Source organism: Nansenia antarctica (assembly GCF_963989245.1).
Source record: "Nansenia antarctica genome assembly, chromosome: 10".
Classification (NCBI taxonomy): Eukaryota; Metazoa; Chordata; class Actinopteri; order Argentiniformes; family Microstomatidae; genus Nansenia; species Nansenia antarctica.
In genome coordinates, this window is record NC_137680.1 from 20,500,155 (window position 1) to 20,517,345 (window position 17,191).

General features: G+C 45.0%; 1 protein-coding gene across 1 annotated transcript in view; it reads left to right on the forward strand.

Moving 5' to 3' along the window:
* grb10b (growth factor receptor-bound protein 10b) overlaps window positions 1-17,191 on the forward strand; it is a 78,005-nt gene that overhangs the window by 35,346 nt on the left and 25,468 nt on the right. The window contains exon 3 of the mRNA XM_080540867.1: window positions 651-747. Coding sequence (XP_080396993.1) covers window positions 651-747 — 97 coding nt within the window. The remainder of the gene's footprint in view (window positions 1-650; window positions 748-17,191) is intronic.

Here is a 17,191-nt window from a genome sequence, read left to right on the forward strand (position 1 = left end):
ACTCGCCTCACCTGAAAAGTCCAGTTTGCATGGCCTGAGGCAGAAAACAGTCACAGCTTTTTTGCCTCTACAGAGGAGGTCCAAGGCTTGCGGTCCAGTTCTGAGAACCGTAGCCAAACACAGTAGTCCACCACAGAACATTCTGTTCTCTGGTCATGCTGCGAGTGCTCCAATCAGCACGGGCATTATGGATCTCCCACACTAGCTTTGTTTTGTTTTGTAGTGGTCAGAGGAAAGCTTATTGTTTTGTTTTTGTGCCTCCGAGAGGTCACAGTGTTCTCTGGAAGGAAGCATGTGTTCCTCTTGCAGAGCCTTGTTAATGCCTGTTAGTTTTTATATCCAAGAAAGTGGATGTATTCTACAAAAAATGGGGGACAAGCTCTGATGGGTATGCTCTGGCTCAGACAGCACGCGCACACACACACACACACACACACACACACACACACACACACACACACACACACACACACCCCAGATTATGCAATTAGACTTTTGGGGGGTTTGTGAATACCTTGATAGCAACTGCTGTATTGTCTATTATCTAAATGATTGTTTGTGTGCTTTAGATGGACTAAGATAAAACCAGCTGATGCTGAAGTTGTGGTTTAACGGTCTTGGCATGACTGCTCTGTTGGCTTTTTTCTCAGCAGGACAATGTAGACCGAGCCTCCAATCACAGACCAGCAGATCTAATTGGGCCAAGTTTCCAGCAGGAAACCAATCGGAACTCTCCTAACCATCAAGGTTGGTGTTCTTAGAATGTCAACATTCTATAGCTCTGCCTTCAAATTGGCATATATTACATTTCAATTCGATTTTGTGTTCCAGTTCAATGTAAAATTCTAGGCCTAGCCTAAAAGGCCTTTGGGCACATTTGTGACACGTTCTAGTCTTTTGGTCCGCATATCGGCAACCAATCAAAATGTTCAAACTTTTCTTTTGAAATACGGAACTATGTTTCAAAGTTGTTGAGAATCACAACACAAACTGGCTAGTCAGGCCAAAATGCTGCAACGCAATGGATTGGGTGAGTAATCCCCCACTGCTACCTAGTTAACTAGAACACTACTTTACATTGTTAGCAGGCTCACAAAACAAGCTGTGTTAGTTGACTAGCAATGTGTCATTGTTTTCAACAACGCAGAAATGTAATTCACATTTTTCGAAAGAAAAGTCAGATCATTACATCAGATCCCGATATGAGGACCGAAGCATTAGAACGTGTCACATTTCCCAGACACATACAGTGCCTTCAGTATGTATTCACCCCCCTGGACTTTTTCCACATTTTGGTGTTACAACCTGACTCACTAATCTACATAAACATTTTTTCCCCCACAAATTAATTCAAAATGAAAAGCTGAAATGTCTTGGGTCAATTAGTATTCACCCACTTTGCTATGACACTACTGAAATGAGCTCAAATGAATGAATGAATGAATGGACTTTATTGTCATTGCTACAGTACAGGTACCAAACAACGAAATTTAGAAAATGCGATGTCTTCAACAAGTTACTTAATAGATGCAAGCATAATAGTTCATGTGATTTTTTTTAATGAATATAGTAGTGTTTTTACACTGTGTGGATTAGGCTGTCACTACCAGCACAGCAAATGTAATCCATCTCCATCATTTCATCTTGATCCTGCCATCATGAACTCCCAGTCCCTGGCGGTGACGAGCACACCCATAACATGAGGCAGCTACCACTATTCTTCACATGAGGGATGGTGCAGAAACTGTATTCCATCATGTGCTGGAATTGCACTAAACTTAATGCTTTTCAAACACATTTTAAAACTTTATTTGCTTTATCACTTTAATTCATTGTCGCAAAATATGTGAAATAGATATTTTTTTCATTACGGGACTTTTTTGGCCACTGGTTTATATAGTACAGTGGATAGTGTACATAGCCTTTATTTATGTAAACCAGCTCCTTCCCTTCTTGTGATTTTTTTAAAAGTGTTTTTTTTTCTTTCCTAACACCAGGGGAGCCACCCCTCCTAAATGTCGTTGTTTGGTACCTGTACTGTAGCAATGACAAATAAAGACCATTCATTCATTCATTAATATGGGCCGATGTTGTAGTGGGATGATGGACTGTGCATCTTCCTCTCAGGCATTCAGCTTTGTATCCCCAGGCCTCAGGTAGCGTTCCTGAGCACTTCTGTTTGTGTCCACATGTAGTTGATTTCCAGGCAAAGCAGAGACACTATAAAAATACATTAATTCTGAACTTCTCATTAACTTACATTTACGTTTTTGGCATTTAGCGAACTTTATCCAAAGCGACTTAACTATTATCATTGCGCTCAGATGGACGCAATTTAACATATTTTGTGACTGTTCTGCATTTGAGCTAATTGGACCTATGTCATAGCAAAGGGGACAAACACTTATTGATTCAAGGCATTTCAGCCTTTCATTTTTAATTCATTTGTAAACATAAAAAAAGGAAGATAATCCCTTTGACATGGGGGGTTTTAAAACAATATTAAATACTAAAGCCACAACAAAATGTAGAAAAAGTCCACAGAGTTGAATACGTATGGAAGCCACTGTATGTAAATTTTTCATGCAACATTCAGTAGTTGATCCAGAAACAAATTAATGTTTTCATAGTAATTTAACAGTGATGCACAATATGGTGATAATGTCGCATTCATAAAGAATTCATCAAGCCTTTATATCAATGACAGTGCATAGAGTGTTTATATCACCATTTATACCTCTCCCCCGGCCCTACCTCTCCCTCAGCCCTGCCCCTGCCTCCCCCTCTCCCTCAGCCCTACCCCTGCCTCCCCCTGTCCCTCAGCCCTACCCCTGCCTCCCCCTCTGCTGCCATCGACCACTTCAAGTACGGTGTAATTTAATGCATGTCCTGTAACAGTGTTTACAACATTAGAAGCTCTCTAGGGACTGAACCTTATTTCCAGTTTTATGGTATTCTTGTAGTGTTGTAATCCACTATGATGCTTGATGGCTCATTTCCCTCAAAACCCACACTACTCTGCTTATGGGGTTTTAATATACTTGTCTGTCATACACCTCATTGTAGTTTTGGAAGAAAGAACAACAGGGCTTTGTTGAAATGGCATCCTGCAACTTATTATAGGTTTCAACTACATGTTTTACCTTTCTGTAAAATAAGGCCCAAATTATTTATCAACAAGCTTTCAAATTAACTGTATAAATTTACATGAGGGTTGTGTTGATGTCCGGTAACACTACAGAAACAGTGTATGCTAAACATGTTAACATTGTGGCATGCCTAAATCTCGCATATGCTGTCGTGAAAAATATTAATTTTCCATGAAAACCTTTGTCTTTTTCAACATACTTAAACATATGGACATTTGATCTTCATTTTAACAATATTGAGAGATGGAGGTAATATAACTAAACTAATAAAACAGAAAATAAATATGATTTGTAAAATGTAATTAATAGAAATGGACACCCCACATTTATTACTACATAAAATGTCTAAAATTAGAATCAAGTGTACCACATCAGGTGCAAATGATGAGAACATTGTTAGAGAGGATTTTGGAGGAGTCTGTCTTACTTAAACCTCAGACGTCTATTTGTAATCTGTCTTGATTGTTGAAGTGGTGTCACCATGGCCAGGTTAAAAACGCTCTCTGAGGCCTTCAGAAAGGAGGTTGTAGATGCGTATGAGTCTGGCAAGGGATTTAAAAATATCTCCAAACAATTAGAAAACAGCCATTCCACTGTCTGGAAAGTAATTTATTAGTGGAGAACATTTAAAACAACTGCCACGTGGCAGACAAGAGCAGACCGCAAGATTCCTAAAGAAGTCTCCAACAATCCTAAAATGTCATCATGGGACCTACAGGTAGCGCTTGCCACAGTTGATGTCAAAGTACATGCATCTACTATCAGAAAGAGACTGTAGAAGTTTGATTTTCATGGGAGGTGTGCAAGGACAAAACCCTTGCTGTGAAAAAAAAACCATCAGGGCAAGACTAAAGTTTGCCAGAGAACACCTAGATAAACATCAGGACTTCTGGAACAATGTGCTTTGGACATATTAATCCAGTTGAATTATTTGGGCACGGTAACGTAAGTAAGAAGACATGTTTGGCGCGAACCAAAGACAACCATTTGAGCACAAGAACCTCATACCAACTGTGAAACATGGAGGTGGAAATGGCATTGTTTTGGGCTGCTTTGCTGCAGCAGGGCCTGGCCAGCTCACCATCATAGAATCCACTATGAATTCTATATTGTATCAGAGGGTGTTTGAGGAAATGTGAGACCATCTGTCCAAAAATGTAAGCTGAAGTGGATGTGGACCATGCAACATGACAATGACCCAAAACATTCCAGTAAATCCATCAAGGAATGGCAAGGAAAACAAAGAAATTGAGTTCTGGAATGGCCAAGTCAAAGCCTGGATCTTAATACTATTGAGATGCTGTGGGGTGATTTGAGGGGGTGATTTCATTTTCAAACATCACACGTCTGAAAGAATTCTGCATGGAGGAGTGGGAAAAACTTTTTCCCAGTCGATGTCAGAGACTGGTAGACAGTTGTAGTAAATCTAGTCTAATTTATGTTATTTCAGCCAATGGGGGCAATCCCAGCTATTTGGAATTGGCATCTTTGTTAATTTTTAGTTAAATAAATGTTAAGTTACATTTTTGGTTTAATTACATCACTTTTATGTATAGATATTGTCTGAAAGAAGACCAAATATTGATATGTCCATATTCCTTAAACAAGAACTAAATATTTCATGGTGTCCTTATTTTTCCACATGACTATGTTCACTAGCAAATTATTCTGGTGCTGAGAGTTAGTTTGTCATGGGATTGGGCTTCTAACAGGGGTAACAGTTATGACAGGATTTCCACAGAGGCCTATGTAGTTGTCAAGCAGTGAGAATATCAGGTGGGAAATTAGCAGGAGAGATTAATGGCTGCTCCCCTGTCCTGTCCTCTGAGTGGACCAGGAAGGATCTTCATGTCCTCTGTGGGGACCAGGAAGGATCTTCATGAGGAGAAGTCATGGTGGAGGTGCCTGGAGGAGAGGCCAGAGATCTTGGGTTTGAGGCCCCTCCTCATGAATGTATCCAGAGATACTAGGGTGGGGCAGGCATCCCTCCCAGGTCCCTCCCCCCCCTAGACTTGTTGTTGATTTCTCTCTTTCTCTCACTGATATTTTAGACATGTATGTTCACTAGGGATGCACCGACATTTCGGTAAGTGAAATGAAAATAGCAAAAAGAAAGCACGTTCAGCTGAATGAGTGAAAAGACCGAATATTTACCGAATACGAGAGGTTTTTTGATGATGCGATCAAACAGTGCAAGCAACCCATGCTGTTCTGCGAATGAGACGAGCATTGAGTGATGACTGCCTACTAGCGCTTACTGCCAAGTCAGTTACAGCAAACATGTCGGCAGTTTGGCATCTGTTCTCTGAACGAGAGGCACGTTCCGACATTAAGACTTCCGTTTTCGTTTTAGCAACTTCAACTTCAAAACGCAAGCTACGTGATCACTGGAAACTGATGGGATTACATTTTACATGAATAAGCATACAAGCATGAATAAAAAGCAAAATTTATTTAATTTATGCAATGGTACAAAGATTCGGCCTTGGCTAAGGTCAAGAATTTTCATCCTTAATGTTCACATTACATTATTTAGTTTGAACATTAGTTGATCTTTTGCATTCGTTTTCAGTTAAGGTTAGTGTTTCCTAATTTTGCATGGGTGATATGTGGGCTTACCGCAAACGTCTGGGTTGACTTGCAGTAGTGATCCTCTAGTGTAGATGGTCCTGCTAGCCACTGGCCACTGGTGGTGTACGTTGCTCCCACACCCTCTTCCTCATGGCTGGACCCAGATGGTTGGCAGTGTGGGTGTGACCACCAATGCCTTCCCAGACTGGCACCAGTTGCTAGGTAATAAATCCTGGTACCAATGCACTCCTGTAATCCCATTTCCCCCAAAGTTAACTAGTATTTCAGTATTTTCCCCAAAGTTATTTCAGTTATGCTTTGTTGAGAGTCCCAGGCCCTGGCTCGTAGCCCTGCTTGGTTTTGATCAGATCTGGGAACAGCTATATCCAAGCACACGCATTCCACAGATGAAAGGGGGATTGTGGTGGGGGGGAGGGGGGCTCTTTTGAGATTATGGTAGGTGATGTAAATTAAATACTCTGATTAAAAATGATTAAGTGTTCCCCAAGAACCATGTCTCCTGCTAATCCTGATTGGTCTTTGATTTTTGCTTCTCTTTTTCCCTCTCTCTCTCCCTCCCTGCCTATTGCTGCCCTTGTGTTCTCTCCTTGCTAGCTGTACTCTGTTCATGCATGCACACTTCTCCTTCCTTGGCTTCCTATCAGCTGCATTACTCCAGACCAATACCTGCTCCAGCAGACGCCACCTCATTACTTTGATTAAAACGTCTTGACGAATGGCATTTATCACCACAATTAGCCACACATCTTTTTGTGTGTGACTATTATACCTAAATGATGAAGACCAGTCAGACAATAGACTATAGCACCAGTCAAACCATGAACACCACAACTTAAGTTATTGTGGTTAACCCCCCTCCCTCATTTCTAAATGCGTCGCTCTGGGGGCTGGGGGGGGGCTCTGTCGCTCTGGGGGCCTGCTTCCCTGTGGGTCTGTACTGGCACCCGGGGTATTGTCCCCTCCACATGGGAGCCACGCTTTACAGTTTAGAATGTATCTGTCAGAGAATGGCTCCACTGATCCCTTTCACATGTGAGCCTGTGCAGAGCTTGTTTTCAGCCCATGTTGGCCTGTGTGTTCCTGCGGTCCGGCTCCACTCCATCCACCATCTCCCCCCCACCCCCCCCAGATCCCCCTTCCTTTGTTTTCAACCAATTGGAATGCTAATTGACGGGGGCTGGATATAGGGAGGGCGGTTGGGTTAGTACCGTGGTAAACAAATAGCTTATTTTTTATTTATTTGATTTTTTACAAAAGTACACTTTGGAATTATTATCTCAAGCCACCTCCACAGAGTAAGTCTTTATAAATTATTATATTAATTATTAAATTAATTTAAATATGAAGACAATAATGAATGCGTACATTTCTGAGACTAGGGCTTGTTTTGGCGTTAGTCTCGCTCGTTAGTCTTCAGAAACATACAGAACCGTCTTGTTTTATTCACATTTTTGCCAGTCTTGTTTTTTAATTCAGATTATTGCCAGTCTTGTTTTTTTATTCAGATTATTTCCAGTCTTGTTTTATTCAAATTATTTCCAGTCTTGTTTTATTCAGATTATTGCCAGTCTTGTTTTGCGCCTCTAACAGTTGACAAATATGTCCAAGTGTGCAGACGATGGGGAGAAGCTTGGGCTTGGGAGTTAGATGCTGGATGGTGTGAGGGGGACACACAGAGGGAGCTATGGCCCCTGGTCCAGAGACATAGCTCACAAGGCCCTTACAAACACACAGCCCTCAGCCCTGAATAAGACACTATCCTTAGCAGGAGTCTGTGATATCCCAAAGAGGGACATACGTAGAGGGGCGTGGCCTAGTGGGGGGGTTCTCTGAGGCTGAGCGTAGGCTAGGCCTGTGTGTGATGGCACATCATAAGAAAGTCTCATGCAAATTGATTTTGAATCTTTCTCTTTGAAGCTGCTTCGCACCATCAGTAGATAATCGTAGTCAACTGCCTATTCTGTTTACATGGGACCCCAGACCCTGGTTCTAAACCTGTTTACATGTGACCTGGTTCTAAACCTGTTTACATGTGACCCTGGTTCTAAACCTGTTTACATGTGACCTGGTTCTAAACCGGTTTACATGTGACCCTGGTTCTAAACCTGTTTACATGTGACCTGGTTCTAAACCTGTTTACATGTGACCTGGTTCTAAACCTGTTTACATGTGACCCTGGTTCTAAACCTGTTTACATGTGACCCTGGTTCTAAACCTGTTTACATGTGACCTGGTTCTAAACCTGTTTACATGTGACCTGGTTCTAAACCTGTTTACATGTGACTCCAGACCCTGGCTCTAAACCTGTTTACATGTGACCCCAGACCCTGGTTCTAAACCTGTTTACATGTGACCCTGGTTCTAAACCTGTTTACATGTGACCCTGGTTCTAAACCTGTTTACATGTGACCTGGTTCTAAACCTGTTTACATGTGACCTGGTTCTAAACCTGTTTACATGTGACTCCAGACCCTGGCTCTAAACCTGTTTACATGTGACCCCAGACCCTGGTTCTAAACCTGTTTACATGTGACCCTGGTTCTAAACCTGTTTACATGTGACTCCAGACCCTGGTTCTAAACCTGGTTACATGCGACTACAGACCCTGGTTCTAAACCTGGTTACATGTGACTACAGACCCTGGTTCTAAACCTGTTTACATATGACTACAGACCCTGGTTCTAAACATGTTTACATGTGACCCTGGTTCTAAATCTGTTTACATGGGACTCCAGACCCTGGTTCTAAACCTGTTTATGAATGAATGAATGAATGAATGAATGGTCTTTATTGTCATTGATATAGTACAGGTACCATACAACGAAATTTGGGAGGGGGGGCTCCCCTGGTGCTAGGAAAAAAACAAAAAACAAGAAGGGAAAAGAGCTGGTTTACATAAATAAAGGCTATGTACACTATCCACTATACTATACTATACAAATAAAACACTGTGCTGTACTCTATGCTATGCTATACCTATTCTAACATTTCCTATCTCTGAACCTTATGTACCCGAGGGTGTCATATTGCACATAGTGTTATTGCACATTCATTTAAAGTGTCGCAATTTGCAGGTTTGAAATGTTCACAGTTGTGTTTCAGTATTGCACTTGATTACAATCTAGTAGCTGCCATCAAATTGTCTAGATTGTCCAGGGCCTAGAACCTAGGTCTTTGCTGTGTTCAGGGCCTGAATGGCCCTGGGGTAGAAGCTGAGCTTCAGTCTATTTGTCCTTGCGAACATGGTCCTGAACCGCCTGTCCGAGGGCAGCCGAACAAAGTGTTCGTTCCCAGGGTGGGATGGGTCTCTGGAGATCTTGGAGGCCTTCCTGAGGCAGCGTGTGTTGTACAGCTCTTCCAGAGAGGGGAGGGGGGCGCCGGTGATCTTCTGGGCCGATCTCACGACTCTCTGTAGCGCATTCCTCTCTGCGGCTGTGCAGCTGGAGAACCACACGCAGATGCAGTAGGTGAGGATGCTCTCCACTGTGCAGCGGTAGAAGGTCACAAGCAGCTCCTGTCTGATGTGGTTTTTCCTGAGGACTCTCAGGAAGTAGAGCCGCTGTTGTGCCTTCTTGATGATGGCTGCTGTGTTGGTCTTCCAGGACAGGTCATCCTGTATGTGCACCCCCAGGAATCGGAGGGTTGAGACTCTCTCCACGCTCCCTCCATCGATGAGCAGGGGCTGGACCTCAGATTTTTTTCCTCCTGAAGTCCACGATGATTTCCTGGGTCTTTGACTGGTTCAGCAGCAGGTTGTTAACCTTGCACAGCTTGCCCAGCTGCTCCACCTCATCCCTGTACGCCGCCTCTTCCCCCCCCCGAGATGCAGCCCACCACGGTGGTGTCGTCTGCAAACTTTACGATGGAGTTGCTGGGGTGGCACCAGCTGTCCTTCGTAGATATAATGAGGCCGCCTCCGCGCGTCTTCTCACTAAGCAGCGTCCGGTCCGCTCTGTGTAAAGTGCGGCCTTCTAGCGCGACCGCCGAGTCGATGATGGAGTCGTTGAGCCAGGTCTCTGTGAGAATAATCACACAGCTGTCCCCCACGGTGTTATTGGAAGCCACCTGCAGTCTCAGTTCGTCCATCTTGTTAGCCAGAGACCTTACGTTGGAGAGGAAGATACTCGGCAAAGCAGGCTTATCCGGGCTTCTCCTCAGCCTAGCTAGCAGGCCTCCTCTGCGGCCTCGGCGTTGCTTGCGATCTCGACGCCGACGCTTGCGCCTGAGGGTTGGGACCGTGTACCATTGTTCACCCGGGGTCCGAGCGATATCGTGTGGGATGTTTTGCTGTTTCAAGAATTCCGTTGTTACAGTCCTCTCGTTTTGCGCACCAACTTCTAGTAAGTCTAGTCTGCTGTAGGTACTATTTACACAACCGTTCCCTATAAGTACTGACATAAAAATGTACATACAAATGTGTTTAAAAACGCTAAAAAGCACCGACGTCTGTAGCCCCTCTAGCCTCACGTGTAATCGCGCCGCCATCTACACGTTTACATGTGACCCCAGACCCTGGTTCTAAACCTGTTTACATGTGACCCCAGACCCTGGTTCTAAACCCGTTTCCAGAGCTGATCATCCCGTCTCTGGCTCCGGTTGTTGATCCGTGTTCCCCAGAGCCAGATGCACTTGATGAACGGTTGCTGTCTGGCCCCAAGGTGTTTGTTTGATATTTTAAGAGCGTCTAATTTATGGCTGTAATATTGCAGGGACCGGCCTGCTGTGGCCACTGCTTGTTTGACGGGCATAAATAAAGGTGTTTATGTCCCCAAAACCCCAGCCAAGCCCCAGTAGTGCAATTTATATTTTCTGAACACAGTGTCAAAGACAAACAACTCTCCTGCTCGCCCCCATCCTGTGTGTGTTTTTGTATGTGTGCGTGTGTGTGTTTGTGTGTGTGTACATTGAGACATAGTCTAAATTGTTGACAACCTGATATTCGTTAGTTAGCCATAATTATGACTGTCGACTTTTCATGAGTTGAAAAGATTGGATCTTCAAGTTCTTGAGTTTTAGGACAATATATGAAGGCTAGGCCAAATGCCTAGATGGCATGTTAGAAAACAGCTGTTATCTTATCTTATCTAGCAGTATCGCAAAAAAAAAAAAAACGAACATTCTTTACCGTTCTATAATGCTACAGTTACAGTACCTTGTGATTGTCTGGTCTGTTTTTTTCACGAGCGGTAGGTATAAATGATATGCCTGTCCCCAAGTCTGCATGGATATTTTATAATGTGCACACTCAGCCAAAGCACTCTAAATCCGGCAGATATGGAACTTTTAAGTTATGACACGTCACATATATATCCCATCACACCGAGAGAGAGTTCAGCTGCTCAGTGTAGATAAAACCTGTATTCTAGTTGAATATATGATGCTCTATTTAAGTAAGACGGTTCAATTTCCTGCTAGGCCCAGCTCCACTGACATTGTCATTGTGACTCCTTATACTGTAAGAGGATTTGCTGAGGCAGCGACAGTATTGTAATCTACTATCTCGCCTCACACAATAATGATTCTTTTGGGTTATATGAAATTGTACTGTATCGGCATGGTAATGTAGTGTAATAGTAGTCTGTTCTACAGTATATGTGTGGTGGCCTGGGAAAACCCGTCGGATGTCGCTGGCGTTCGTTTGTGGCAAAGAGCAAATAGAAAGTACTTATTTTTATGTTTTTGTGGTGGGTAGTTTGCTAGCGAAACAACGTCACGTTGAACGTGTCTCATTCTCAGTTAAGCAACGCACGCACACATGAGCGAAAGGAGAGACGATACTTCCACCTGTGTTATTGCCAGTTTACTGATGCTCACAATAAGCATAAAGTAATAAAATCTTAACTAGAAGACACACAAATGGATCTGTCCCTCGCATACCGACGAGGTGAGCAGACTAACACTGCATCACAAGCAGACAAACGAGACCGGCCGATCTGCATAGGCTCCTCCCCCGACCCGAAGGAGAAAGGGGAGGATTTCTCCCCTTTCACTTTTTTTGACATGATACATTAAAATGCTCATAACTTTTTAAAATAAAGGGCTATGAATAGCTTATGGGGTAGCTTATAGGGTTATGAATAGCTGAGAACTTCTAATTTATGGAAATATAAAAAAATGAAAATGTCAAAATGCCACCATGTGAAGGGTTTTCCCAGGCCACCACACATATCTTCCGGTGGGCAGGGGTAAGCATGGTAGCTTAACAGGAGTTTGATGTACACATTGTGTGTATTGAACCGCATAACAAGCGTAATTCCTGGGGGCAGACTATTCAACTCTTCCACAGTTTCTGATAGAAGTGTTACAGAGTAAATGTTAGAATGACTTCTGTGTTCTGTCAGGTGTAAGAGATTCTGTCTGTCACCAAGTCATTGTCCCAAGTATTTCGAGCCCGAAAAATATATACTAGTACATGTACAGGTATGTCACTGGGCTGCAGGTATGGTATCGTGGGTGGAGGGAGAACAGTGGCCCGGGATCGGTGCAACCATTCTCTCCTCACATCTTTCCCCCGTGTCCTGACAAGCTCCTGCCAGGCCAGGAGGGAAGGGGAGGGAAGCTGATCCATGGAGGGACCAGTCGGACAGGTTGGACAGTATCCCCCCCCCCCCCCCTCAGAGAGGCTGAGCACCCAGTGGCACCCCCACAGACAGCAGCTCTGGGCTGGGGGAGTCCCCCCCCCAAGCCTTCGTGGCACTAAGATCATCTTTCGTCCGTAGCCTACAATGGGCTTAAGATCTTAGTGCCACAAAGCTTTTGGGAAAACTGTCCCCCCCCAACCCCCTCCGTTCAGCTCTATTCTCCCTGTGGCTGCTGTGGTGTGATGCTCTGCACCAGCCCACGGGGCCGCTCACCCAAGGCAGCCTGAGATAGCAGCCTTCCTCCCTCTGGCTGTGTGTGTGTGTGTGTGTGTGTGTGTGTGTGTGTGTGTGTGTGTTTGTGTGTGTGTGTGTGTCGTTAACGCTCCAGGATCTATAAGTGGCGGGAAGGGGCTTAACCTCTCTATTAATACTGGAGGATTAGTCACTTGTGATACAGCGGATGACCTGACACCGTTTTTTTCAGGAAAGGTTTATCAAAGGGTAGAGAGAGTGTTTGATACCGTCCTTTATCCCATTGCATGCATGGCAGCGAGCCCGTCTTTGTATGCCATGTACAAGCTCTGGACCTGGGGTGATGGGGTCAGCTCCGTCCCTCTGGAACACCCTCCCCAACCACATCAGACAGGCCAACACCCTGCCAACATTTAAACAGATCCTCAAAACCCACCTCTTCGCCTTCACCAGTTACCCCTCTCCCCCTCCCCTGCCCATGTGTCCCCAGCACTACCTTAATTCGGCCCCTATACTTTATTTTATTTTACCTTTTGTTTCTTTTTATTATTACTACTCTTTACTTTGTAAAGCGTCTTTGAGTGTCTCGAAAAGCGCTATATAAGTCTAATGTATTATGATTATTATTATGTATGCACAGTCAGTACCAGTCAAAGGTTTGGACACACTTCCCGCAGTCAATTGAATGGGAAAGTGTTGACTGGTACTGTCTGTCTGTCTATCTGTCTGTCAGTCTGTCCATCAGTTTGTCAATCAGCTGGGCTCTGCAGGCTAAAGGGACACCGCCACACTAGCTACTTTCAGACAAGTGAAAGGTTCACTATGATGTCACAATCGGATTACCTGACACATTATATTCTGGAACACCTAGATGGTGCTCAGGCATAAATCCATGCCCAAATGTTCTTCAAAATTAAACAGCATGGTATGCACTCGGATGCACATTATATCACGGACCGCCCCGATCAGCTAAAACATTAAATCGATGATGAGTAATGATTGTTTGTTGTTCTTGTAGTTACCTCAGGTAAACAATGTGTGTATGTGTGTTCTTGTAGTTACCTCAGGTAAACAATGTGTGTGTTTTTGTAGTTATCCCAGGTAAACAGTGTGTGTGTGTGTGTGTGTGTGTATGTGTGTGTTGTAGTTACCTCAGATAAACAATGTGTGTGTTCTTGTAGTTACCTCAGATAAACAATGTGTGTGTGTGTGTGTGTGTGTTCTTGTAGTTATCTCAGGTAAACAACGTGAGTGTTCTTGTAGTTATCTCAGGTAAACAACGTGTGTGTGTGCAGAATGGCCACCAGCAGCTCTGCCTTTACAATATTAGAGGTTGGGCAGCACCTCGTGGCTGTCATATGTTACTGCAGTACATCTAGTGGCTGTCGTATGTTACTGCAGTACGGTTATGAAGCAAAGAAGCACACAGGAAATGAATATACCTTCTGGGCAAATTGAGAAATGTCTGTTCTTGTGTATACCGACTGACGGCTGTCTCTCAGACGTCGACAGAGATTCTGATGAAGAGGTGTTTTGCCCTGCAGACACAGACCTAACATGGAACTTTGGTCTGCCATAGAATCTCACCGAGATGGTGTGACCTCTCTCTCGCCTGTTAACCAATGAGACGGCATCATCCTCCCTGCCTGAAGCCTCGGTGGTGATGGCGAAAGGCGGGCAGGTTCAGACTCGCCTGCTAAATCTCCCCCAGAGATAGGGCCTAGCAATATTAGCCTGTAGTCAGGGGAGCCTTCCAACAGCTGAGCCAGCCGTTCTTGTTTGTGTGTATGTGTGTGTGTGTGTGTGTGTGTGTGTGTGTGTATATGTGTGTGTGTGTGTGCGTGTGCGTGTGCGTGTCTGTCTCTGTGTGTGTGTGTGTGTCTCTCTCTGTGTATGTGTCTCTCTCTGTGTGTGTGTGTGTGTGTGTGTGTATGTGTGTGTGTGTCTCTGTGTCTCTCTGTCTGTGTGTGTGTGTGTGTGTGTGTGTGTGTCTCTCTCTCTCTCTCTCTGTGTGTGTGTGTGTGTGTGTGTGTGTGTGTGTCTGTCTCTCTCTCTCTCTCGGTGTGTGTGTGTCTCTCTCTCTCTCTCGGTGTGTGTGTGTGTGTGTGTGTGTGTGTGTGTCTCTCTCTCTCTCTCTCTCGATGTGTGTGTGTGTGTGTGTGTGTGTGTCTGTCTCTCTCTCTCTCTCTCGGTGTGTGTGTGTGTCTCTCTCTCTCTCTCGGTGTGTGTGTGTGTGTGTGTGTGTATGTGTGAAATGGAGAGAAGCGAATTATCATCTGCTGCAGATTATTCTAGAATGAATCAGAATCTAATGAAACAAGCTCTGGCCTCAGACGTGGTAGTGTGCTGACACCCCCTGGCCACGCCAAACCAACGTCAGCACTTTGTTCCGTCCAGCTCGCGTCAAACTGTCATCGTCTTCCTGGATCCGTTTGTTTTCTGCAGTTTCTAGATGCTGCAGAGACCCAGAGACTTGCTGCTGCCCAAACCCTCTGGTTAGAACGCACATCTCCTCTCCTAACCAGGGCCTTGTGAACGCCAGCCTCTCTGTGTGTGTGTGTGTGTGTGTGTGTGTGTGTGTGTGTGTCTGACTGTGTGTGTGTCTGACTGTGTGTGTGTGTGTGTGTCTGACTGTGTGTGTGTGTGTCTGACTGTGTGTGTGTGTGTGTGTAACACTGTGTGTGTGTGTGTGTGTGTGTCTGACTGACTGTGTGTGTGTGTGTGTGTGTGTGTGTGTGTGACTGTGTGTGTCTGAATGTGTGTGTGTCTGACTGTGTGTGTGTGTGTGTGTGAGTGTGTGTGTGTGTGTGACTGTGTGTCTGACCGAGTGTGACTGTGTGTCTGAATGTGTGTGTGTGTGACTGTGTGTGTCTGACTGTGTGTGTGTGTGTGTGTGTGTGTGACTGTGTGTGTCTGACTGTGTGTGTGTGTGTGTGTGTGTGTGTGTGACTGTGTGTGTGACTGTGTGTGTGTGAATGTGTGTGTGACTGTGTGTGTCTGACTGTGTCTGACCGAGTGTGACTGTGTGTCTGACTGTGTGTGTGTGTGTGTGTGTGACTGTGTGTGTGTGTGCCACTGTGACTGTGTGTGTGACTGTGTGTGTGAATGTGTGTGTGACTGTGTGTGTGTGTGTGTGTGACCGTGTGTGTCTGACTGTGTGTGTGTGTGACTGTGTGTGTCTGACTGTGTGTGTGTGTGTGTGTCTGACTGTGTGTGTGTGTGTGTGTGTGTGTGTGTGTGACTGTGTGTGTGAATATGTGTGTGACTGTGTGTGTGACTGTGTGTGTGTGTGTGTGACCGTGTGTGTCTGACTGTGTGTGTGTGACTGTGTGTGTGTGACTGTGTGTGTGTGTGTGTGTGACTGTGTGTGTGTTAGGGCTGCACGATTTGGGGAAAAAATCGAATTGCGATTATTTGGACAGATATCGCGATTGCGATTAATTTGCGATTATTATTTTTTTAAATAGCAAAAAAATAAAAAAAAATAAAAAAAAGGGAGTTTTTGTAAAGTGTGGCCATATCTCCGGCTAGGAAGGTCGTATCAACGTGCAGTTTGTTTGTACGTCTTCAGGGGACTTAGAGGCTCCCTCCTCTAGCACCCCCACAGCCCGAGCTACGAGTGAAAGAACTAAACTTACATTGGGTTGCTTTAAAGTTGGGTTGCTTTAAAATCAAGCTTCAGATTAAAACATGTGATGGAACATTACTAACCTGACTCAGGTGGTTTGTTTCACACAACCATCTAGGAAAGCATCTAAAGCCAGGGAAAGCTCCGGGGCCTGATTCCATCTGCCCGGAGCTTATTCTCCATGCCGCACCCGCCTTGAAGTCCTGGCTGAGAGCGTTCCTCACTTCCTGTTTGCGCCAACTCAAGATCCCCAAAATCTGGCGAAGAGCCCTAGTTGTTGCGATCCCTAAACCAAATAAGCCTGAAGGGGACCCTAAGAGTTACCGTCCCATCTCTCTGTTATGCATCCCCTTCAAGATCCTCGAGCGTCTCATGCCCGCATCGAACCAATTGTCGACCCGCTGCTCCCACGTGAGCAGGCCGGGTTCCGACGCGGGAGGTCGACCGTAGATCAAGTCACCCTTATGACTCAAGACATCGAGGATTGCTTTTCGGCAAAAAAGAAGGCCGGGGCCGTCTTTATAGACCTGACGGCTGCCTACGATACCGTATGGCATCGCGGCCTCTCCTGCAAGCTGCTCCGCCTGCTGCCGGACAGGCACATGGTCAGAATGATCATGGAGCTCATCCGTAACCGCAGTTTTACCCTCACCACCGGTCGCGGACAGCTAAGCAGGCTTCGACGCCTTAAGAACGGCGTCCCTCAGGGATCGGTCCTGGCCCCCCTCCTCTATAATATCTACACCTATGACCTGCCCAACACACTCTCGCGGAAGTACGCCTACGCAGACGACCTCGCAGTGGTGTACTCTGCTGGAAATTGGCAGTCTGTGGAGGGGATTCTGAGCCAGGACATGCAGACACTAGTGGCATACTTCCGGAAATGGAGATTGAAGCTTAGCGAGGCAAAGACGGTGTCGGCTGCCTTCCACCTTAACAACAGGGAGGCTAAACGTGAGCTTAGAGTACACCTAGATGGAACTCCCCTG